Source organism: Rissa tridactyla, chromosome 2 (assembly GCF_028500815.1).
Source record: "Rissa tridactyla isolate bRisTri1 chromosome 2, bRisTri1.patW.cur.20221130, whole genome shotgun sequence".
NCBI classification, from domain to species: Eukaryota; Metazoa; Chordata; class Aves; order Charadriiformes; family Laridae; genus Rissa; species Rissa tridactyla.
In genome coordinates this window covers 85,560,916-85,587,778 of record NC_071467.1, presented here as the reverse complement: position 1 = coordinate 85,587,778, position 26,863 = coordinate 85,560,916, and the positions used below count along the sequence as shown (strand labels likewise).

General features: G+C 37.5%; 1 protein-coding gene across 1 annotated transcript in view; it reads left to right on the top strand.

Annotated features, from left to right (window-relative positions):
- The first annotated feature begins 6,443 nt into the window (after positions 1-6,443).
- CDH10 (cadherin 10) overlaps positions 6,444-26,863 on the top strand; it is a 65,158-nt gene continuing 44,738 nt past the window's right edge. Inside the window, exon 1 of the mRNA XM_054191295.1 lies at positions 6,444-6,674. Within this exon, the coding sequence (XP_054047270.1) occupies positions 6,444-6,674 (231 nt within the window). The remainder of the gene's footprint in view (positions 6,675-26,863) is intronic.

Sequence of the window (26,863 nt, the reverse complement as noted above, 5' to 3'; positions counted from 1 at the left end):
TTGTGCAACCTATTATGATCTTTATACTTCCTTTTTTTTTTTTTTTAATCATATCCTGCACATTTCAGATTTCTTTAATTTTGGGGGAATACTTTAAATTTTAATTCTGGGGTGTACTAATTTGGGGAAGTGGGGGGTATGTGCCCTATGAACTTAATACATTATTTTTCTATTTTTTTACCCAAATTATGCAGAAAAATACTGGGTAGCTAACAAGACCTGTGGAAGTTTGCTTAGTATATATAATCAGTTAAGAAAGAGTCATCTAGAAGGTAGAACAGGATGCAGCAAGGAATGAAATGCTATGTGGACATCACAGGGTACAGAAATTATAAAGATTGTAAATAACTTCTGCATGTCCACAAGTCACCTACCACTTTGTCACTGCTGCTTGCATAACTTCTCTGACAAAACTTTAGGGACAAAGGTAAATTTAAGGGTCTAAGCAGAGAATTACCATAATAGTGTGCTACTCTCAATGTCTTGCTGTGAGAAAAAGTGAATTCACCATATATAGAGAGCTAAGAATTATTTTTAGGTATCCAATAATCTAGTTAATACAGAAAAGCTTCATTAATAAACAGTCAAAATTGTTATGCAAGATAACTTACTAATACCTTCTGCCTTTTCTCTGACATTCTGCTCATCCTTTCAATTTCTTGCTATATCTTAAGACCAATTTCAGTCTTTCTTAAGAAGAAGAGGGAAGCGTTAAGGTGAGACATCCAGAGATCTTTACAGGGAAGAGGACAATGTTCCCCACATCAAGGGAGCTGGGAGGACTGAAGTGTTAAGGCATTCTTCCTCTTCAGTTTAATGTCCACTTGGCGTTATTTTATCCATTTTTTGGATATCACATTTACTGAACTACCAGTGGAAGCAGACTGAATCTTTAAACTTTAAAATCAGTATAGTGCATGTCAACTTGTTTTTTTTTTAATAACAATTAGGATTTATACTATATAAATATACTTAAAAATAAGACATAAGATATGTTTCTATGTAATCTCTCTGTTGTCTAAAATAATACTTAACTTTTGTAGCAAAAGTTATACGCTCGGGATTTCCTTTTCCTTTGTTTCCTCTGCTTGTTTTTCAGTGTTTCTCCCTATGAACAATTAAAATAATATGAAAAATTCTCATTTGAGTGAAGTAGTTTTGACGATTGGGAAATATGATTAGTATTACTAATTAAAATATATTATTCCTGAAATGTTAGTTCCTTTTTTTAGTTTAGCATCAAACTATGCATGCTCAGTTCAAATTCCTAAGTGGATCAAGGCTTGCAGGACTTCATAAAGAGGACTGAGTTCTAAAGTTCAAAAGTATTGCTGGCTACTTTGCAAATTCATGTTATAATTTAATAATTTGAAGTGTGGTCACTGCAGTGTGCAAGTGTTCCACTGGAGGCTACGGAATAAGCAGCTTATTGACAATTTAACAATTATCTCCTCAGTTCAGAACTAGGCAATTAATTTATGAACAGCTTTAGGCAACTTCATTGGGATATAATAGATAAAGCAAGGAACATAAATCTATAATACAAGGAATGATGAGATTAGAATCCATTAAGAATTGATAATTTGAAAGAGCTCATTTGTTTCTTTCAAGTACTCTTAAAAACTTTATAAAAGTATTGTCTCCTTTTCCCCTTAAGGGATAACTTACACCTATAAGTTATACTTCCAGAGGAAAATATTTTGTTACGTTTTGAATAAGTCTCTTGCAAAGGTATCCATTTAAAGTACTTGCTTCATTATACTGTGCTCTAAAGCATTAGAACTTTATTCCTGGTTTTGATAAAGAGATGGCAAATAAGTTAAAACAACTAAATTAGCTGAGCTAGAGGGTGTTTTGAGGCTCACTGAAAATGTAGCTTTTTCTGCACTTAGCTGTGTTCCTACTTCCATTTTTACTAGCTTGTAAAATGGTTCCTATTATTTCAAAACCTACCCAGAATTTTGAATTTCATTTATGGCATCATAAGCCAAGAGTCAGAGTTGAAATGAAACAGAAAGGCACCTTACCAAGTTACCTACTTCAAGGAGGAAACCAAAATGGTAACAATTGTGTCTCATGGCTGATGGCTGTAGCTACTTTGAAAGAAGATCTGCAGCCTGTGGTGGAAGCTCTATACAGGTGGCTGGAGGGAGACCGAAGATTTGAAGAAATGAGGCAGAAAATAAGTAAAGTTTCTCATTATGTTTGTATACAAGAATAGCTCTATTGGTGTCAACTCTGCAGAGCAAGAACAAAACAAGAACAAAATATGCTCCAATGTTTTCCATTGTAATAAAATTAAAGATTGTTCTCATAAAATTCCAATGTATTTTAACCTAATTTGTCATGAAGCATCTTTGGCTCCAAAAATATCTTTCTTTTGTACAAAAATAGCGAAAAAGAAATGAAATACAAGATTAGATAAGTGAATAGACAGTGGCTCCCAACTGAAACAGAAATGGTGAAAACAGACATGGAATTGTACGAATATCTTTCTTTAAAAAAGCTTTTTGAAATGTTACACAATTAAAATCCAGTTCAAGTTTGACCAAGGTTAAATATGGAACAAAAATCATAAATGTCAGTAAAATTTTTTGCTCTTCAAATTTGCTTTTCACAAGTGAGATAGTTTACTAATTTTTTTTTATTAACAAAAAGAAATAGGTGATCTTTTGATCTATATTACATTTTTTATTTTAAATTTATTTCTGCTAAGTTCTAAAAGCAGACATACATTACTGCAGAAAGACAGACAAAAAGAGGAAATTGTTTACTAAAGAAAGAACATCTCAGCTGGAAAAGACCAACGTCTGGTAGCAACCAGTAAATGGAAGTCTGAGAAGTGCATCAGGTAAAGGTATTCATGGTCCATCTTATATGTTTGTTAAATCTCATGAATTTCAATTGGTAGGAAGTATTTTTTAGTATTTTTAGGGGGTTGCATGACTGAGCAAACAAAATATATTTTCCAAATTTTGAAAAAAATATATTTGAAATCCCATGAATACAGTTGGAGTTGCATTAAAACATTTTTATCTAAGTTCTGAGTGATATAGAAGTGATTAAACTGTGGAAAGTGAGAACTGCCTAATTGTTTTTAAATTGTTAGCTGAAAGCTAATGGTGAAATGATTAATAGCTTCAGTGATGATTGATCCATCTCCTCCATACTAGAGATTGTTCCAAGAAAACTCATTAAAAATCATTCCAAAACAAAAACCTGTATAAACAAGGGCAGAGTTGGGCGCAATGTTCCTCTGTAGTAAGGTTAATGCAATTTAGAAGGATATTACACATAAATATGGAAACTTGCACATATTAAATAGTTTTTAGAAAGCTTCAATTTTTGTTTATTTTTAATTTTATTATTGTTATTATTATTGTTGTTGTTGCTGTTGATGTTTATTATTATTATTATTATTATTATTTTATTTTATTTTCTATTGTGGGAAAAAGTTGAGAAGTGACCTTCTGGAAGAAGATGTAGAGATTGATTTCAGGAGAGAGACTGTTGAAATAGTTTCATTTAAAACTATTTAGAATTATTTAAAACTACTTCAGTTCTTAAAAAAAACCCACTTACTTGAAGCCAGTAAAACTATTACAGTTCTGCTGAGTTCTCAGACCCTCTTCTAAGATAAAATTTTCACCAAAGTTTAGACATTTTCCAATTACTTTTCTAAGGAATTAAAAAAAAAAAAAACAGACGATAAATTTATCTTCATCCATTGACTGTTCCAGCTCTGGCAGGGAAGCACAGAACCCAAATATGCAATGTATTACAGGGACTTCTGTCTATTTTCTGTACTTACATATTAAAAGTTTTCCTTCATCTAATTCTCATCAAACGTCCTTTATTTCAGTGCTTTTTATTTCATTTTTATTAGTTCAGTCTGTTTTTTCTTGTTTGCTAGCTTATTTTTAAAGGTAAGTGTTGTTGCTTTAGTATAGATTACTATCAAACTCATTACATTTTAAGCAGGAAGCTGAACTACAACAGGAGTCTCAAAGGAGGGAAAAGACCTTGCTGTTACGTACATCCATTAAGCAGCCATGCTTGCAAAGTCCATGTGCATTAGCTGCTTTTGTAACTTTAACAAATTTCATCTGAGCTTTCATTCTGCTGACCTAATTTAACAAGAAGGAAATTCAATAACAACCCCTAATATTGAAGCATTATTTCCCAAGAGGAATTTAACAACACTTCTACATCAAATAATAATGTGTGAATAATGGAATATATATACTGATGGCAACAAGAAAGTGAAAAAAGACCAAAAAAACCCCACAACTAAAAAAGAGAATATATTATATCTCCTTTTCAAAAAACCCTATTAACTTTCCAGTTGTTAGGGAAACTAATAATAACCTGAAAAGCTAATTTCAAGTTTGAAATTCCTATGGTCTTTGAGAAGAAACATTTCTAAGTATCTGAGAATAAATCATAGCCTTCCTCTCTCAGTCAGTATACCTTTGTTTCAAAAGAACATAAATATGAGCTGTGATAAATAATTTCCAAGGTGGAGGATCACCTCTCCGGTTTATACATGCTGATATAATTCAGCATATGTTATCAGTGGTTTATATTAGAACAGATTGTTCTGGGTAGTATTTGCAGTTTACAAATCAAGTAAATGTCAAAATTTTAGGAGAAAAGAAGAAGGCGTAAAGGAAATGATACATAACCTGGTGTTTGTTTAGACAAATGGAAATGAATGTCTGTGAGTTACTGCAAACGGTCTTGGGGCTTGGGGCTAAAGTCCTTGAAAGCAGTGGCTTTGAGAAGTTCTTCAGTTTTCCAAATGTTGGAGAAGAGGGGAAAAATTCTCCTGAGAGAATTTAACTCTGAAGACAAAAGCTGGTTCTTGAGCTGAATCTGTTCAGTTATTAACACACACGCATGCACACACAGAGAGCTTTTTAACTGTAGGAATTCACTACATTTCATAGGCTTTCCGCTCTAAACCCCTGACGTTTTATTGAAAAACTCTTCTAATCAACACAGGCTTACTGGAAATATCTTAAATAGCACATCACTATCAAACTGAAACACAGAAAGAATTTCTGAAAGCTTTACATAGCTCTCCCTTGAAAAATAAAAAGTACTTAGATGATAGAGAGCTATAGTGTAATATTATAGAAATCAGAGGACACATGATTTCTGTGTGCAATGTTACTTATCTGTGAAAACGAGAAAAGAGGAGAAAAAGCAACCCACGCTCTTTATCGCTTCAGTTTTGTGCCACATGTGGAAGAATATAAAAGAAGCTTCAACCACTATCCATGCATTTTATTTCCTGTGGGCATGTGGAAAAAACCCCAAACTACGCTGACTAAAATTTGCAGAAACTATGCCCTATCAAGATGACAAATCATAGGTTTTCATGATTTACTGAAGCAAAACATTACCAGATGATCTCACTAGCAGAAAATGTTATTCTTCAAATGCTGGGATGGAAGTAAAGTGAAGAGAACCTGGCTAAACTTGTCTTGCTGAAATAACATCTCATGGCTCTGTCAGAAGAAGGAAAAACTAAAGAAAAACAAAGCAAAACAAAACAAGAAATGCAGACAAAACAAAGACAGAGATACTTGCCTTCTCTCTGCGATATCACTTCGCACAAGATTAATTTCAGTACTTTCCAAAATTAGTTATGTAGGATACTTGCAAAACAGGCCATCATTTTTTAAATACTTCCTACATTTTAAGGCTAAGTTTGCATCACTCCATATTGCAAGATCATCTCAAGAACTTTTTCTATTTAAAAGTTTGCTTCTAGTCATGTTGTATTTCTTCTGATGCATATGATATTCTCTTTTGCCATTTAAAATACCCTGGAGAACTGGTGTTTTACCATTTCGTCGTTTCTAAAACTACTTTGTGTTGGCTTTTCAGTTCTCTTGATAGTAAGATTAATAAAACACTGGAATTCTTGTAAATCAAATCGGGTGGAAAACTTTTGAAGCAAAGGCAGCAGCATTTAATGTGTAAGTTTCAGCAATATTAATCCCCCAGTCTATATAAAGAACACTCTTAGAAGTTTCTAAATTGAAAGGTTTTAATGGGGAAATAGTTGATCATCTCAGCGCACTCTTACTCTTTCTTAGGAAGTGTTTTGACAGCAGCTACCAAACATATTCACAGTGTTCTCTCTATCCAGATAACCTTTATATTCCTAACCAGGTTGCTTTCTATGTCATAATGTTTTGTATCTGCAGGGTACAGCAGCAGGGACATTAGACTCTAGGCAGTGAATGCATTTCAACTTATATTGTCTCTTCTCTGTTTACTTTCAGGGTTTGCTTACTATGTACAGTTCAGAGATGAGTTGCGGGAAGCTGCTTGCCTGCATCAGCAACTAGAGACATAAAGAGCAAGTCAAGAAAAACAAAACTGTAGACTCCATTGCTGACCAGCTTGAAGAGCATCAGCAGTGGAGAACTATGACAATACAGCAAGTCCTATTGCTTCTGCTGCTCTGGATGTGGTTGCCGCATCCCTGCCATACAGAAATGCTGTTCAGAAGGATTCCTGATCTCAGACCCAAAAGCTTTGGAGGACGTGCATCAGGGAATGATGGAAAAGCAATTCACCGCCAGAAGCGAGGCTGGATGTGGAACCAGTTTTTCCTTTTAGAGGAATACACAGGATCTGATTATCAGTATGTAGGCAAGGTAGGTTTCTCAGAAATTAAGTTTTCTGCATAATTGTCAAGTTTACTTATCTTTCTAAAGAGCCCTAGTTTTCATGTTTTATTCTAATGCATAAGAAACGTATTTCCAGGCAATATATATGTTATTTGTCCTGCTAGAATCACTAAATTAATGTTGCTAGTTATTCAAAACTATTTGCATGAAAAAAATTGAGACATTTTTGACAGATTTGTTTGCTTTAGCACATCATTCCTACCAGCAGCGCACTATCTCTTCTGTATCAAAACATAATATTTTCTAATTAATTATAAAATTATTTTTCAACTCTTTCTCTTAGAATATTTCATGTTTCATAATAAGATAATGCATTTTTTTTCTGTGCTTACATTTGAAGAATGTAACCTATTTTGAAGAAAATATATTCTTCCTCTTTGATTCTCCCTGAATTTCAATGAACTGCAGCGAGTAAAATTCATTATCAAATATGTGATAGAAATGAGGTGGTTAGGAAGTGAACTACAATAGATGTCAGCAGAACTGCACATATGACTGTGTAGCATATAGGATGCATACATAGAGGTTCTTTAAATTATTTTAATTTGATGCTTATGTTTCTCCATGTGATTTATTGAAAAATATAATGCCACAATAATATTCAAACAGGTACATGGAATTAATTCAAAATGGTAGGTTGCTTGAAAGTGGAAGTTAGTGTCAGCAGTACTGGGTACAAGTTAGCACCAATGGTTGGTGATAAACACAGAAATTTCATTTTCTATAATCAAATATTTTTTGTTTTACATGGTTTTGAACTTGTAAAATACTGCAGAGAAATACTGGCTTGTTGAAAATCGCTTGTTGAAAATAGCTGAGGTTGTAAGGCCCCTCTGGAGATCATCTAGCCCAGCCTCCTTGCTCAAAGCAAGGTTAGCCAGAGCTTGCTCAGGACTATGTCCAGTCAGATTTTAAATACCTCCAAAGCTGGAGAATCTAGAATCTCTCTGGGCAACCTGTTCAAGTGTTTGACCACCTACTCAGTAAAAGTTTGTTTCTATATTTACAAGAAATTTCCTGTATTTCAGTTTGTGCCTATTGCCTCTTGTCCTGTCACTAGGCACCACTGAAAAGAGACTGGGTCTGTCTCCCTCAGTCCTTCCCGTAAGGTATTTATGTACATTCATAAGGTCCCTGCTGAACCTTCTCATCTCTGGGCTGAACAGTCTCAGCTCTCTCAGCCTCCCCTCACATGAAAAATGCTCCAGTCTCTTAATCAGCTTAGTGTCCTTTTGATGAACTCTCTACAATAGATCCATATCTCTCTTCTACTGGGGAGCCCAGAACTGGACACAGCACTCCAGATGTGTCTCACAAGGACAGAGCAGAGAGGAAGGATCATCTCTCTTGATCTCCTGGTGATGCGTTTCCTAATGGAGCCCAGGGTGCTATTGACCTTCTTTGCTGCAAGGGCACATTGCTGGCTCATGGTCAGCTTGTTGTCCACAAGGACCCCAAGGTCCCTCTGCAAATCTGCTTTCCAGCCCATTGGTCCCCCAGCACCTACAGGTGCAAGGGATTCTAAAATGTTTCTTGTAAGGAGTAAGAATGCTGGGGTGTTTGAGACAGGAAATGCTTATTAAAATTTAGGAAATGTAAATACTAAGTAAAAATTTAAGAGTGCGAGCTTATGAATGAGTAAACTGCCTTTTTGTTTCCACTTTTTATTTGTTGCTCTGAGTCTGTAATTTTAGCACTAGTATTTGAATGATACAGCCATTTCCAAAGCATGTTGAAAGCCTTGTAAATAGTTCTTATATTTATTTCATACACTTATCAAGTGTAAAGTCATGCCTTCCAAGTGTTCCAAACTATCTAGGCCAGTTCCTCAGTCCAGGCCAGGCTGATAGCTAATGAAAATTGACCTTGCCTACAAAATAAGAAGTGTCACTGTATCACAACACTGTGTTATTTTATTTAGAAATGTATTGCTGCCAGAAGTCCTGGGAAATAAATAGCTTTGCAGGGCACCCTGACTTTAAAATTATTTAGGGTCCTTCAGAAACCTGCTTATTACTGTTTTATTGCATTATTTTTTAATATTTCTGATCCCAAATCATAAAGTGTGAGTGGTGTTACTTAATCATTTTTTTCCAGTCATGATGAGTGAAGAAAGACTCTTTAGAAGGAAAAGCAATAACAATTTTATAGGTTAACTGTTCTGCGTTACAGAGAGAGAGATGTTGATAAACCGAACTACTTTGGCTGAGAGAAAACAAGTGTTTGCAAATGGGAAGTGACAAGTAAAGATAAGTAAAATGGCAAATAAAGAGTACAGAACTGAGAAGAAACTTGAGAAGCAGTTAAGACTGCACTTTCACCTTTTTTTGCTCTGCTTAGAGCAAAAAAGTTGTTAATTTGAGCAAGCAAATTTAAAATTAACCTGAGTATATAAAGTTGTCTTAGAAAATGCATGCAAAATGAAGAGTATCGTGGCATTGTATTTGCACAGATAGAGTTTTACACAAAAGAAACAAAAGGAAACAGACATTATATGTGGATCTGAAAACTGGTTGTTAATAGTCCAAGTTCTGAAATTGTTAGGAAAAAAGTGATTAATGATCAAAATCATAGTAAATAAACTTTATAGTAGCTATCTCTTTTCCCTGATGTTGCACTCACCTCTCCAGAAGCCATCTGGGTTGTACAGTCACACCATTTCTGGATGTTTCCTTTTAGCTGATTTTATCCAAAGACAAAATGATTTGGATAGGTGGATGACATAAAATGCCACCTTCCTGTTAATTTCTCTGCTACATGTTTGGAGGTGGTGTTTGGAAATTATGTGAAATAGTAAGAGCACAAGTTAAAACTCAATGATTTGTGCTCAATGACTAGGAGAGAATGTTTGTCATGGAGAGGTTTCGGTCAAAAATAAGTATTAAGTGTGACTTTTAAAATTTACAATAATAATTAGATGACCAACATGCCATTGAATATATCAGCAGAAATTGCAAAACTGAGGCTAACAGATTCATCTGGATTTGTGATTTACATCTGCTTGCTTTGTGAACTCATGATTGATATGTTTCTTGTTTCTTATCCTGCATCTACATATCTGTCAAGGGAGCTAGAAAACTGTTGAATATCACATTACTCTTGAAACTAGCGTCTGCAATTCACAATGCAATTTATGCATTCATTTATTCACTGCTTAAGTCATCTTGAGAATGTTCTACTGGAATAGTACTCTATGAGTTCCTCAGGGGTCAGTATGGGGAGTGGCACTGTTTAATATCCTTGTTGGTGACAGGGACAGTGGGATCGAGTGCACTCTCAGCAAGTTTGCCAATGACACCAAGCTGTGTGGTGCAGTCGACATGCTGGAGGGAAGGGATGCCATTCAGAGGGAACTGGGAAGGCTTGAGAGGTGAGCCGGTATGAACCTCATGAAGTTCAACCAGGCCAAGTGCAAGGTCCTGCACCTGGGTCATGGCAATCTCAGGCACAAATACAGGTTGGGCGGAGAATGGCTTGAGAGCAGCCCTGAAGAGAAGGACTTGGGGTTGTTGGTGGTGAGAAGCTCAACATAAACAGGCAATGCGCCCTTGCAGACCAGAAAGCCAACGGTATCCTGGGCTGCATCAAAATAAGTGTGACCAGCAGGTCAAGGGAGGTGATTCTGTGCATGTACTCTGTTCCCGTGAAATTCCACCTGGAGTATGGCATCCAGCTCTGGGGCCCCCAACATCAGAAGAACATGGACCTGTCAGAGCTGGTCCAGAGGAGGGCCACAAAGATGATCAGAGGGCTGGAGCATCTCTCCTATGAAGACAGGCTGAGAGAGTTGGGGTTGTTCAGCCTGGAGAAGAGGTGGCTCCAGGGAGAACTTATAGCAGCCTTCTAATATCTAAAAGGGGCCTACAGGAAGGATGGGGAGGGACTCTTTATCAGGGAGTGTAGTAATAGGACGAGGGGTAACGGTTTTAAACTGAAAGAGGGGAGATTTAGGCTAGTTATAAGGAAGAAATTCTTTACCGTGAGGGTGGTGAGGCACTGGAACAGGTTGCCCAGGGAAGTTGTGGATGCCCCATCCCTGGAAGTGTCCAAGGTCAGGTCGGATGGGACTTTGATCAACCTGATCTAGTGGGAGGTGACCCTGCCCACAGCAGGGGGACTGGAACTAGATGATCCTTAAGGTCCCTCCCAAACCAAGCCATTCTACAATATTATGATTCTATAATAATGGGATGGAAAGGATGTTTAATGATTGAATGGGATACATAATGCAGTAACAGCCGAACAGTTCCATGTTTAATTCAACCATGCTTGTGAAAAGTTGGCAAAGTACATATTGACTGGTTATGGACAGTCACTGGTTGCTTCAGGTCAGTATTTATTGTTATAAGAAAGGAGGAGGTCATCTTTTCCTTCATGCAATACACAGCACCCTGAGGGTAGAAATCAAAATGATATAAATGAATTTTCTATATATGCAGAACCTCAAATAATAATTACAACTGTACTTTCTAGTAAAGGTTGAAGCCATAAAAAAGAGCAGCGTAGGAAAACAGACCGATGTATGTACTACACAATTTATCTTTGAGCTATCTTTGCAAAAATATACTAAAAGACACTAATTCTGAGGAAAGGTACTTCTCCCACTTTCAGAGAAACAATGCAGGGATGTTCAAAAAGAAGGTTAAATCTCATATCCAAAAAGCCATTTTATTCATGTTTGGGGTTAGAGTTATGGATAATACTTCCTTTATGTCTTTCTGTGCAGAAAGTCTACATATGCTCTACCGTTCTATACAGAAAGCTGATTAATATCTTTTATTTCTTTTTGTTAGTATATAGTTTCAAGGACCATTTCTTATTTTTCAAATGAAGTGGTGCAATTACAAAGTATTATGCATTTTCAAACTTGTTCTGGAAAACTTTGATTTGTTTTGAGTATGTACAGAAAAAAAAAATTTTCTTTTAAATCTAAAAATTTTACTCTTTGATTTGTCACCTAAAGGAAGCACTACTGTGTGCCAAAAGTGTCTTAATCCACACTCATTCAAAAATGAATTTAGAAATAAATTCTTCATCCACATTAAAGTTTATCTTCCTTCCTCATTATTTCACCAGATCTTGCCATTTATTTTATTCTTGCAGATAATTTTCCCACTTTGCTTTCTGAGATAGTGACTTTTTTCAGCAATTTTCATCACAGTAGTTTTATTGCATAAAGGATCAACTGACATGAATTTTTTAGTACTTTGAGAGACTGAAGTCTGTCGTTACACTGCAGTGCTTTTAGTATCTCAAAAGATAATTTATTATATATTTGCACATAAATTTATATATAATTTGGTGTGTGCCATAGTAGAACTTTTACCAGAAATGATTATTCTGGCAGTATTCATAATTGCATGCTTCTAAGTGCACCCATTATTTTTGATGGTGTACAGAGCAGAACATGTTGACCTCACTTAGTTCATCTCAGTTCTAGAACTCCAACACCGACAGGATTCTGAGGAAATTGGAGTATTAGCAACATATGCATACAATACAAAGTTTCAAGAATAACAGTTACTGGTTCATAGCCTATCTTTTCCTGTTAGTAACTATCTGCGTCTATTGACACTGTGGATGACATACCACAGAACAGGTACTTGAAGGAGCATCCCACATCCTTAACTCCATAAAGGCTAAAAGATAGCTATCCCAAAAAGCGGCATGAGTGTACGTATTACACTCAGCAGGAGTGTAATATGTAACAAAAGTATGAACAGAACCCAGGACAGCTTACCACCCAGTCATAAAGATGTAAACTATGGAAGCCTCAGATGTCGTTTATACTGTAGTTAAATGTATATGTATTGCAATTAAATATACTGGTTTAAGTTACTATTACTAGTATTCCTTCATATTGCTTAATATTGTTAATATTGCTTAGTATTGCTTCATATAGTCCATAATCCAATGAGAAATATTTTACATAGAATTTGGCAACATCAGAGGTAAAAAGATGTTTTTTCCTGAAAGTCCATGTTCTGTCCCCCTGGACAAGGGGATCTAGTGCACCCTCAGTAAATTTACAGATGACACCAAGTTAGGTGGAAGTGTTGACCTGCTTGAGGGTAGAAAGGCTTCACAGAGGGATCTGGACAGCCTGGATCAGGATCAATGGGCTGAGGTCAATGGTATGAAGTTCAACAAGATCAAGTGCTGGGTCCTGCACTTGGGTCACAACAACTCCATGCAGCGTTACGAGCTTAGGGGAGAGTGGCTGGAGAGCTTCCTGACAGAAAAGGACCTGGGGATATTGGTTGGCTGCTGGCTGAATATGAGCCAGCAGTGTGCCCAGGTGGCCAAGGAGGCCAACAGCATCCTGCCCTGTATCAGCAATAGTGTGGTGAGTAGGACTAGGGCAGTGATTGTTGCCCTGTACTCGGCACTGGTGAGGCCCCACCTCAAGTACTGTGTCCAGTTTTGGGACCCTCACTACAAAAAAGACATTGAGGTGCTAGAGCAGGTCCACAGAAGGGCAAGCAGCTGGTGAGGGGTTGAGAGATCAAGTCTTATGAGGAGCGGCTGAGGGAGCTAGGGTTGTTTAGCCTGGAGAAAATGAGGCTTCTCACTCTCTACAACTACCTGAAAGGAGGTTGTAGTGAGGTGGGGGTCTGTGTCTTCTCCCAAGTAACAGGCAATAGGACAAGAAGAAATGGCCTCAAGTTGCACCAGGGGAGGTTTAGATTGGATATTAGGAATATTTTTTTTACACTGAAAGGATTATCAAGTGTTGGAACAGGCTGCCCAGAGAAGCAGTTGAGTCACTATCCCTAGAGGTATTTAAAAGATGGGTAGACATAGTGCTTAGAGATATGATTTAGTGATAATTTTTGTCAGTGTTAGGTTGATGGTTGGACTAGACGATCTGAAACGTCCCTTCCAACCTAGGCGATTCTATGATTCTATGATTCAATAGGACTGTTCATCCAAGCAGAACCACCTAGCACTGCAAGAGACATATTTCATAAAACCAGTAGGGCTTCATCAGATGCTGGTAGCTCAAACTGCCAAGTGAAGCATTAGAGCAGATACAACACACACTGGAAAGAAAGAGAGAAAGAGAGAGAGAGAGAAAGAGAGAAAGAAAGAAAAATAGAAAGAGAGGAAGGAACGAAGGCAGGAAGGAGGGAAGGAAGAAGGAAGGATAGGCAAGGATAGCAAAATGAGACCCAAAAAAACCCGAAAAAGATGAAAAAGTAGACTAAGTAACAGTGGTGTCATTCAAATTTAGCTTAGCAGAGAAGATCTGGTTTGACAGAACTGAAAGGCAGCTTGTCCGATATTTTTATTACTGTATGAGTTGGACAAAAGGGAAAGAGCTCAGAGCATGCCAATGCCTGTATGGGTGCTGCTAGGGAAAAATCTGTCTGGCTAAGGTGCTAATCTTCTTGTAATCAAATGGATATATCTTCTTTACCAATGGGTATGGTGAAAAGAGGGAGATCCAGGTTTGTATCTGCATGAGATCTTCACTGGCAATGAAGTCTGTGCAGGTTCCAGGCTCACATGATGTATTCATGCATAGCTAATTGCCTGAGGACCTTGAGTCACATGGCAGGTGATGTTAACCATGTTCCTAAGAAGACAGAAACTGCTCTCTGAGACTGCAAGACTCCAAATAGAGAAGCAAGACAAACCGCAAAGAAAGAACTGTAAGATAATAAATTGCTTAGGTATACATATTTATGTCTTAGGTAGACACATGCAAATGTGCTTATAGACAATAGCTTGAAGTTAAACACTAAGCTTGGTCCAGGATCTTTTTCACTTCTATGGATACAGTTTTATACATACTTTGCATAATTTTAAAAGTCACGGTAACTGGAAGAGCTATAGTGAATGAAGTGGGATATCATCTCTAAAAGTTACATTTGATCAGCTTTCAAGCAAACACTAATTTGATAGTCTATTCTTATTTCTCCTTGGCCTCTATAGGCCATAGAAATAAATAGTATTATATTTAAAAGTTTGACACTGTTAATGGTCTTTAATTGAAATTCAAAGCATGGAGGCTGCAATAGATCCTGAAAAACATGAGGTGGTTTTAATAATTATTTTTTCCCCTTAAGGAAAACAAGCTAAAACTGCATGCCATTTCTTGTAGGAGCTGCAAAGCAGAGGAAACTGCTCACTGAAATAGACCTTAAATTCCGCTGAACACATTTACTAATCAATTGAAAATTAAATGAATTTCCTAGTTGTCCTTGACCAAAATGACTCTTCACAGGTATTTAAAAGCTTTCTATTTCAAGCACAGCTTTTACATACTGCTACGGGTATGTTTAACTTCTGAGGTAAAGCACTAAAAATGTATTTTCTTTGCTATCATGTGTCACAGGCAGCGTTTTGCCCTTTCTGAGCCAGGCTTTCCCCGCGGCGCCCGCCCGTGGCTGAGGGGCTCAGCTGTGCCCTGCGCTGGGGCCGTTGGAGCCGGCTGGAACCGGCTGTGTCCGGCACGGGGCAGCCCCGGCCCGGCAACACAGGGGCCGCCCCGCAGCACCCGCCGCCGGCACCGGGGCACCCGCACCCTACATGATAACGTACTTAGCTTAATGTATTTTAAAACTTTTTTGTTGTTGTTGTTATTTCCTTTTCCACGTGTCACTAGATCTCTGTATTGTAGAATCATAAGCTACGCTCATACTTTATTTTAATCTGCTGTGAGCGCTTCACAAATGACACTTTCAAAACAGTACGGGGGTTTCACTTCATGATTTTCTACATCCGTGTAATCGCTTTCATGTGATTACGCCTTATGTAAATACTTTTCAAGCCTACTCAGAAACTAATGTAAATATGAGTAGGGTCTAGTAGCTGAATATTGTTTCCTCTTCTTCTGTCAAGCAACTGGAAGCTACATCTAATGGTGTTCAGTGCTACAAGGTAAATGCAAGCCAGTGGGAATGTATGAATGGCTTAATGAAAATCTGCTAGTTTTGATACAAGAGGGAAAAAGATTATTTGACTTCTCCATTTTACTTCTTTTACACACTGATACTTGAGCGCAAGCCATTTATCAATTTGATGACAAGTAAAGTGATGGTGAGACTGAGTGGTCACTATGGTCCTACTGGTCATTGTGTAGGTTTCCTGCCACTGCCTTTCTCAGTCTCTGAGAATACTGTTTTAAAATGCTTGACGACGACTTTTTTTTTTTTTTTTCTTAATAATGCCAATGGCAGTGACCTGCCATTTTGAAACTAATTTCTAAAACACGGTTGTACTCTGAGCAAGCACAAAATGCAATATTGTCGATCAGTTGTTTGGAAGATTTAGAGGGACGATAGTCTAAGTTATGGGCGTCCTTTCAGTAGGTGTAAAATCACCAGTAAGATGCTTTTTGCTGCCTTCACAGAGAAGAGGTATAGCTCTTTCGGGTGGTTCCCAAACGCGGAGTTTGTATCTGATTATGGATTACACTTAAAATGGCATCAAGCTTCAAAATGGTATAAGAAACAGAGAAGCAGTTTACTCTGAACTCTCCAGTTCCTTCCAGTTCATTTTTTCTTTCAAATTTAAAATTGTATCTGCTTGTCACAGAAAGATATTCCAAAAAAGCAAGAACTGATAAAAATTAAATTATTTATATTCAAAGCCATAGCTCAGGAGAAGTAGAGTCCACTTCATCACAATACATTCATTCACTCAAGGAATTAAAAAAACCCCATAATATAAAAGCTTTAAAAATATTTGAACTACACGTTGTATGAAATGATAAGAGTATAAAAAGCCAATACCTTCAACAGCAATTCAAAGGCTGATGCTTTAGGGGCTTTCTTTTGTCCCTCGCGTTTTTTATTTTTTTAAAAATCAGATGCAGATGACCTTTTAAATATCCTATACATACAGATAGCAAGGAAGAGCCAGGAGTAATACTGAGGGAAAATCGGTGACTTGCAACAAAATACCCATGAGGGAGAGAGTTCTAAGAAGTTAAAAGTTGATGTTTACCCTTTTAAAATGCCTTTCTGCTGATTTTTCTTATAAGAGTGTTTTTGTCTTTGGTGATAATTAAATATAAGCTGAACCAAAAAGTCTGTAAAGGCCAGTTCGTTCAAACCCTTTAGTGCCTTCTGTTTCGAGGCGGTAGGTGGATATACAGTCAATGTATCTGAAGACCCAGGCAGACAGAATAAGACTTGTGTGCAGGAGTAAACAGACATCATTGTCCATCTCATCAGTGTTACTTCCTCAAATTAAATTATTTCTATTTCCTGAGTCTTTTAAAAGCTATTACTTGAGAGTGTTAAAGGAGAATTGCACCAGTTAGGGAAAAGAATGCCCTCTAATTTGACAATATATTGTGGTCTGTGGCAATTTTAAATGTGCAACCATAGATGAGTTCATACACTCTTCAAGTCTGAGAAGAGAAGCTGTCTTGTTTTCATTTCAAGGTTCCAATTCACAGAGTATCCAGTTGCCTGACATCAGGTGCAAGGTACCTTACATGTCTGAACACACCTAACAACCTAGAAAAGCATTAATGAATAATTAGGGGGCTTGGCATGCTAAAAGGCATATGCAAACAGACCCTATGGAAGCATCTGGATAGAAATGATCATGGAACAGAACCTCCTAGAAGCTATGCTAAGCCACATGGAGGACAGGGAGGTGATTCAAGACAGCCAGTATGGTTTACCAGGGCCAAGTCCTGCCTGACCAGTCTAGTGGCTTTCCATGGAGTGACTGCATCAGTGGACAAGGGAAGAGCTACAGATGTCTCCTATCTGGACTTCTGTAAGGCCTTTGACACGGTTCCCCACAACATCCCTGTCTGTACGTTGCAAAGATATGGATTTAATGGGTGGACTGTTTGGTGGATGAGGATTGGTTGGATGGTCACCCTTTATTGGGGAATGTAGTGACAGAACAAGGGTAATGGCTTTAAACTGAAAGAGGAGAGATTTAAGCTAGATATAAGGAAGAATTTGTTTACAATGAGGGTGGTGAGACACTGGAACAGATTACCCAGAGAGGTGGGAGATGCTCCATCCCTGGAAACATTCGACGTTAGGTAGGATGGTTCTCTGAGCAACCTGATCTAGTTGAAGATGTCCCTGTTCATTGCAGGGGAAGTTGGACTAGATGACCTTTAAAGGTCCCTTCCAACACAAACTATTCTATGATTCTATGAAAAATTTAAGTACAAGTTGAAAGAAGTATGATATGATACTGTATATTTGAAAACTATAGTAGTGAAGATTACTGCCTGCACTGTAAGTTGCAGGTGGCTCAGCACACAAAGTTTCTATGGGAAATAATCCTGGATACTTCCAAGAAAATGTAAAAATTGAAGAAAACCTCTGTGCTCAATTGCATCTCTTCTGTTCTCCTTCTCCTAGTGGTAGAAAAGCTGTGCTCCTTCATATTGGCTTACACTAGTACTCTGTGCCTTTCTTCTGTTTCCTACATCTGTGGTCTTCATTTCAGTCCACCTGGATTTTGCATTATTTTTTTACATGCAATCCAGACCCACACTGAATTAACTTTTCTTGGGTCATTTTTATTTAGGCAAAACTGTAGATTTTCTCTCTGCTTCTAAACTTTTATTCTTTTGAGCCTGCCTTTCCTTTCAACTTGCCTACATACATATCTCAAAACAGTGGTGGGAAGACATGAACATATTAATTTTCCTCTTGATATGAAGATGGAGTAATCATACTGTCATTCATTAACCATATATTTTTGTGACTTCTGATTTATTTTTGTTCCCCAAAGAATGGTTGTCCTTTCTTAATAATTCTCAAGCAAATTACATTTGTTAAGACAACAAGGTTGGAAATAGATGTTGGACTTTATGATTTGAAATAATTTAGGGTGAAACTGTGGTGGCAAAGAAAAACCCAAAACCAAAAAACCTACTTTGTAGAAGAATTCTGAAGATTACCATTCTGAGTATTTTGTAAAGTGGCTGCATGATACAGTAGAGAGGATCATGCAGAATACTTTGGTCTCTTCCTCATCCAAAAACAGCTGAGTAAAGAAGCAACCTCTCTTTCCTCCCATTTAATTTAGAAAGTGGTTTATGCTATGAAAATATTTTTCTGGGTTTTCTTCCTAAAAAGTTTTAATAGTTTTTTGTAATTATATATAATTTAGAGGTACATATGCTACAATATACTGATTAGTAGAATAAATTACACTTGATATGCAGAGATATGAAGTAGTAATAAAGATTTCTTCCTTCTATATTAAGAACCCCATCTTCCAATGAGAACTTTTACATACCCTTTTTTGAGGTATGGTATTTGATGTAAAATATGCATAAATGAAATATTCTGAGTCTTCACGTTTATGATTGCTAATTCCACTACAAATGGGATCTTCAGGAAGTAGGAATATTTAAGAAGTTTTATTTTGGTGTGAATAGAATAATTAACAACTGCTACTACCTAGGCAATCATGATTATAAATTATCTAGCTTACTACTAAATAATAAAAATTATATTGATATTTTAAATTTTGACAGTGAGAAAAATAACTAATGCAATTGTGTAAGAGATGAAGTAAAGGGAGAAAAAATGAGGGATCTATATAAATTTTATGCTTTAAAGAAATGTCATGAAACAATCTATTTTGTGGAAGGAAAGAGAAAAGATAGATAGGGTAATGCAGTGTTCCAGGCCATGTTACTAAAATTTAGGAAAACTTTTAATCAAGTGGAAGTTACTTCCACTCAAATGCTAAATTAATGTGATAAATAGAATATATGAGCTTCAGAAGAAGCTAAATGGATATAGCCAAATAGCAAATAAATACATCTATGAAGGGACAGAGCCAGGAAAGACACAGGACTTTTGTAAATTATTGCTATTTTTTTTACTTGCAAGATTTCACAGAACTCTCTAGTCCTTTTGTAATATAAAAATAACTGTCACTTGTTAAGAGCCACTGTGCAGGAATATGGCCACATTCTTACACAGTGATACTCCTGAGGATGCCAGCTCCACAGAGGATTCCTCAGAGGACTTAGAAATACCTTTAGCAATCATCAGGATCTCTTAGGTCATTCAAAAAGGATAATGACTTTGCTATATAAATAATACAGTTGGAAGATAAGGAAACTGATTGCTTAATTATCTCTTTAGTTAGGTCAGGTTATGTGACAGACCTGACTCTATATGTCAGGAGTCGTATGTTGTCTAGTAAAAGTACATCTAGTAAAATAGATGTAATAGCTAGAGGACTACTGAGTGATGTGACACTGAAAAGAGTTGCACGTGATTAATCAAGGCTTATCATTTAAGAATAATGGTAGAGATTTCAGTGGTACTGATGTATTTGCTAGGAAGGGATAATGACATGCTGTATAAAACAAAGTCATTGAAGGAGCACGGAGTACTATTTCAAGTCCATGTAAAACTGTGTGCAATTAAAGAGAACTAGGAAGTTTTCTAGGAATAGCGTAGAATTCTTTTTACTGCCAAAAGAAGAAAGTAGGAGCTAATAGTTCACAAGGCAAAAACTAAAGCTTCATGAAACTAGCTTAATTCTGGAAAAAAAAAAAGAGAATGCAAAAGCTCTCTGTGGTTCTATATGAAAACCAAAAAGAACAGAGGGGTTTGGCATAAACGATAAAGCAGTAATTTATGCTACAGCAAGGAGATTAAAAAAAAAACCAACAAAACAACAAAGAAAACTGAAACACCAACATCGTAACCAATATAATAAATTTTATTGGACATTAAGAAAAGGGATATTAGGTAAAGAGTGCTTCTGATGTCTTAAAAGTACCAGGAAATGTCATAGAAGCTCTATGGAAATATTAACTGGGCCTATCATCTGATACCAGAGTTCACACAAGTTAAAAACAATTTTTCATTAGTGATGTAGTACACAGAACACATTTTTGAAAACGGCAATTAACATTGCAAGGGAAAGTAATTACTATGGAGTACAGTTCTTAATTTGTAGCAGTAAAGATCAGCATGGGCTTTGTGTCTTCAGTAAAAGTAGTTGAGGAATAGAGTTCACTGGGTTGACGATGCTGTCTTGTATTTGTACACATGTAACGTGTAATGATCGGTATGATTTGTACCAAGATTTATATCCAAATCTGGTAAATTTGGTATTTTACAGTCTGGTAGAGGAATCAAATATGCTGCTTTGGTAGGAGAAGTTGTAATTTAAATTTCAATTGTAACTACCTCCCCAGTCTTAATCAAACACAATTAAATTAATTTAAATTTCACTATGTAATTGTAATCCCCTATGTAACTGAGATGCTCACAAAGTATCTACAAGGCACCATTGTGGATAAATCCCCCAATCTCCAGGAACTCAACATGCTGGGATTCCCCTCTTAAACGTCTCTATACTAATTCATGTGATATGGGGAATAAATACAATGAGTTAAGAGTTTTTCACGCAGTTGCAGGGCTCTGTTCTTGTTGGGATTATGGAGGTGTGGGGGGATTGGGGTGTGGCAATGGAGGGATACAGGCTCTTTAGGGAGGATAGAAAGGGAAGACTCCCTTTATGTGAGAGAGCAGCTACAGTGCATGGAGCTCTGCTGGGGAGCCAACGGAGAGTTTATGGATTAGGATAAAAGAGAAGACAGGCAAAGGTGACATTATAGTGGGTCAATATTATAGGCCATGTGACCAGGAAAATCAAGTGGATAATGCCTTCCAAAGACAGATAAGAATAGTCTCACATTCACAGGCTCTGTTCCTCATGGGGGATTTCAAACACCCTGATATCTGTTGGAGAAACTACACAGCAGCGCATAAGCAATTCAGGAGGTTTCTGGAGTGTATTGATGATAACTTCTTCCTCCAAGTGACTGAGCAGCCAACAAGGAGAGGTGCTCTGCTGGACCTCATACTCACCAAAAAGGAGGGCTTCATAGAGGATGTGAAGGTCAAAGGCAGTCTTGGCTGCAGTGACTACGAGATGATGGAGTTCAGCATCTTGATGGGAGGGAGCAGGGTGAAAAGCAAGCCCACAGCCCTGGACTTCAGGAGAGCAGATTTTGGCTTCTTCAAAGATCTACTCAGAAGAGTCTTATGGGAAAAGGCCCTAGAGGGAAAAGAAGCCCACAAAAGCTGGTTAATACTCAAGAATCACGAAGGATACTCCAAGCTCAAGAGAGCTCCATCCCAATGAATAAGAAGTCACGCAAAAATGCCAGGATGTCTGTGTAGATGAACAGCAAGCTCCTGGACAAACTCAAACACAAAAAGGAAGCATACAGAGGGAGGAAGCAAGGACAGGTAACCTGGGAGGAATACAGAAACATTGTCCAAGCATCCAGGGATGAAGTTAGGAAAGCTAAAGCCCCAGTGGAATTCAATCTGGACAGTGATGTCAGACAAAAGAAGGGCTTCTATAAGTAAATAGGAGACAAAAGAAAGACTAGGGGTAATGTGGGCCCATTGCTCAATGAAACAGAGGACCTGGCTACACAGGAGATGGAAAAGATGGAAGTACTGAATGTCGCCTTTGCCTCAGTCTTTACTAGCAAAACCAGCCTTCAGGAATCCCAGTCCCAGAGACCAGGAGGAAAGGTTGGAGCAGGCAATATGTATTCTTGGTGGAAGAGGATAAAGCTAGGGAATACTTAAGGAAGCTGGACCTTAATAAGCCCATGGCCCCTAATGGGATGCACCCATGAATGCTGAGGGAGCTGCCAGATTCATTGCAAAGCCACCCTCAATAATCTTTGACTCATCATGGTGACTGAAAGAAGTACACGAAGATTGAAGGAAAAAACGTGTCACCCCCATCTTCAAGGATAGCGAGGAGGACCTAGGAAACTACAGGCCAGTCAGCCTCACCTTGATCCTTAGGCAAGTGATGGAGCACCTAATCTAGAAAACCATTTCCAGACACATTAAGGACAAGAAAATTATCAAGAGTAGTCAGCGTTGCTTCACCAAAGAGAAGTCATGCATGACGAACTTGATAACCTTCTGTGATAAAGTGACTGGCCTGGAAGATGAAGGAAGAGCAGTGGATATTGTTTACCTGGACTTCAGTAAGGTCTTTGATACTGTCTCCCATAGGCTCCTCATAGAGAAGCTGGATGAGCAGACTGTGAGGTGAACTGAAAACTAGCTAAATGGCCAGGTCCAGAGGGTGCTGATCAGTGGCACAAAGTCTAGTTGGAGGCCAGTAGCTAGTGGTATATCCCAAGGACTAATATTGGGTACAGTTCTGTTTCATGTCTTCATTAATGAGCTGGATGATGGACCAGAGTGTACCCTCAGCCAGTTTGCAGCTGACGCCAAATTGGGATGAGTGGCTGATGGGTCATGCTGCCATCCAGGGGGACCTCAATGGGCTGACAGGAACCTCATGAAGTTCAACAAGGTCAAGTGCAAAGTCCTGCACCTGGGGAGGAACAACCCCATGCACCAGTATATGCTGGGGGCTGGCCAGCTGGAAAGCAGCTTGGCAGAATAGGACCTGATGGTTCTGCTGGACACCAGGCTGAACATGAGACAGCAATGTGCCCTTGCTGCACTAGGCAAAGTATTGCCAGCAGGTCAAGGGAGGTGATCCTTCCCCTCTACTCAGCACTGTTGACGCCACGCCTGGAGTGCTGTGTCCCATTCCCCAGCACAAGAGGGACATGGACATACTGGAGAGAGTCCAGCAAAGGGCCATAAGGATGATTAAGGGACTGGAGCACCTCACATATGAGGAGAGGCTGAGAGAGCTGGAACTCTTTACCCTAGAGGAGAGAAAGGTTGGGGGAGATCTTGTTAATGCGTATACATACCTGAAGGGAGGGTGCAAAGAGGGCAGAGCCAGGCTCTTTTCAGCGGTACCCAACAACAAGAGGCAATGGGCACAAACTGAAATGCAGGAGGTTCCTCTGAAAATCAGGGAACACTTTTGTCCTGTGAGGGTGACTGAGCACTGGCACAGGTCGCGCAGAGAGGTTGCGGAGTCTCCATCCTTAGAGACATTCAAAAGCCGTCTAGACATGGTTCTTAACAACTGGCTTTAGCTGGCCCTGCTTGAGCATGCATGGGTTGGACAAGATGACCTCCAGAGGTCTCTTACAACCACAGCCATTCTGTAATGTAATTGTGTATAATGATTTAAACTATTTCTTTCTTACTTAGTAATTGGTATTTAGATAGGATTTTTCTTGAGAATACTGTTCCCTGGAATAATGGATTTCATAATTTACTTAATTTACATAATTAATTTAATTTAATTTTTTAAAAGGAGGGGCAAAATTGATAGGCAAATAAAAATGTGAGTTGCATTTAAGGGTTTATACATATTCCACATCTCTTCTCTCACAGATCTAACTTTAATACCATGACTACGCCTGTAGAGTCATAAGATCAATACATCTTTCCTGGACTATGCATCTACCACATGAATAGCCCCACTGATCTTATTGTGTTATAAATGAAGCCAGGATTGATCCAAGACATTTTCGTCCCTCATTGTTTGAAATCTTCTAATATTAGATATAGCATCAGATCAGATTCATCAGTAGTTTCCTGAGACATACGAAAAATATGTCTACTCTCTCTCTTTCCCTCTCTTCTCTTCCTCAGGATTAAATTCAACAATACTACTGTATTATCATGCATATCACTGTTTTGGAGATTATTAAAATATTACCTTAATGCTTTTTATTCCTTAATTCTGATAAATACCCTCCACCTTAGCTGACATTTCTAACCTCCTGGATTGACAGACATTGTCGTTCAGTTCTCTGTAATATATGTGTTGCTACTTCTAAGTATACCTCTTCCAGAGATACACATACTTTAGAAAATTCGTGAGGACAAAATGGACACATAATAAAGGTAGCAAATCTTCACAGCTCTTACCAATTTACAGTGATTTCAGACAGAAACAAAGACAATCTTGTTTAATGTGTTTTCAGATGGCCTCCATCAGTAGACAAAATGAACTAAGTATCAATATTTTAATACTGTTCTGCATTTATTTAAAAAAATGCAATGCTTTTTGTGTATAGTGTACATTAGGATATACAAGAAATTAATGTTGTTTTAATGGTTATTTTCTTAATAACTAGGCTACTTTAGGAAAACATATGTTAGGAAAACATAAGCTATAATAAAAAAAATCCTGTTAACAGAAAAAAAATAACCTAAAATTGCTTCTTAATCACCTCTTTGTTGTCATTAATGCAGAAAGCATGAGGATTAGTGGTGATTTCTCCTTCAAAAAACCCCAAAACTAAACCTACAAACCCCAAAGCTTTCAAATACATAAAAGCTATTCTGAATTCATTAAGTCAAAGATACGTGTTGTTTTGCTATATTAGAGTCCCTAGGCCATTTCTTGGTGTAATAGAAAGATTGTTCTGGAAACTACTTGATCCTTTATACAATATTTAGTACAGAATTTTATTTCTGTACTAAAATCAGCCAAACTACATAAAGCATAAACAATATGTATGTTAAAAAACAAACAAGCAAAAAAAAAAACCACAAGAAACCAAGTCTGAGGAAAATCTTATCAGACATATTTCCATCCTGAGACCATAGGTTAGCGTACAGAGACTACTCATGGAAGTAAGAAAATAGGTTTGTGCCACAACAAGCTGAGTAGGAGGGGGAGAAAGAATGATTCTTCATTTAGTCCACTTCTTTAATGAATGGGAAGCTGAACAGCAGACACAGTTCAGGATTTTTTTCTTTCCTTTTAACACAAGAATACCCTTCCGCTTATTCATACCCAGTCATCTACAGGAGGTATTAGGCCAAACTGCCAGAAAGTAAGGGCACTTCTGTTTCACTGCCAGTTCTCTACTTCCTATCTTCACCTGATTTATGGACTATATTTATTACATTAAAATTGGAAGAGAACATGCATATTGGCACATGCAAGGACTCTTTGGTGTATGAAATTCAATTAGTCTCTAGTTCATGTTAGTTCAACGCTTGCGTGTCTTCTGGAGTGGAAGTTGCAACAGTCTAATGAAGCCGAAACTTTTGTGTTCTAGCTCTCTGAACACCAGCTAAAGACCTTGGCTTGAGGAAGTTTGGTTATTGACACATTGACTCATTGCATCTATATAAGACTCTCTGCTGCTCATATGCTGTGCCGTAAAAAAAGAAACTGCCTTTCTCAGATGAAATCCTAGAAGATTTTGTCAGTGACAGGACCATCTACCTTCTCCAGATTGTGAATCCTCCCTTTAGAATAAGCTACAATAATGAGGAAAAGATGCAAATCTAGTGATGAAAAAGTACCTTTGCTGTATGATTAGTTTGTGGAAATTTAGAATCTTGCAGATGATATCACTTGGCAGTGAAGACTGTAGGAAGCTGGGTAAATAATATTTCTAATCCTCTGATAGACGTTGCTTCACCAGAGATGTGTAAATGAATCCTAAAAATATTACTAATTTTAACTTATCTCTTATAATTTTAAAACATTAGTAGGAACAAGGAACTACTGTAATCTTTCTCAATAGAAATGGTAACAATGATTTTTATCTTTCCTTTGGATAATGAACTAATTTAAAGGAAACTAATATAATCTGAAAATGCACCACAGACTGGAGTTTTTCATTCCTGTTTTTGCTTCTTTTCAGCAAGCAAAAGAATTTCAGAGCGCTCCTCATCTTGCAGTGCTTGTTATGCTTCCATTTTAGTCTGCTCTCCTATCTCACAAAATTTTCTTTTTGAAATGTACCTTCTCCCTTTCACCTGTCTCCTCTTTTAAATTGCACACAATATCACAGGACTGGCAAACTGACAATCTGAGTGAGAAAATTAAATGTGTGACATGTCTCATTACAACTTAGTGCAAATTCTTGCATCACTGAAGACAGTTGCTTTAAATGTTACCTTAAGGAAAATTTGAAATAAGTGAATCCCTTTGGTGAGTAAAATCTGGCTGAAAGCCATGACAGTTAAATCTGGCAACTAAGAGAATACTGCACAGGACATGAGCTAGACTGAAAATCTATTAGAATAAGCGCAGCTAATGTTAAACAACTGCATCATTTAATAGTTCAGTTCATGATGCTTAAAATAAATATCTCCATTGTGGGAATTCTATATCAATTATTCTCTACCGATTTCAGGTCAAATCTGCCCACTGTTGTGATTATTTTAGAGACACTATCATTATTATTCTACAAAGTATCCAGTGGAGGTGCTAACGTTATATGTGCTCTAGAAAACTTAGAATGAAATCGTGAATGC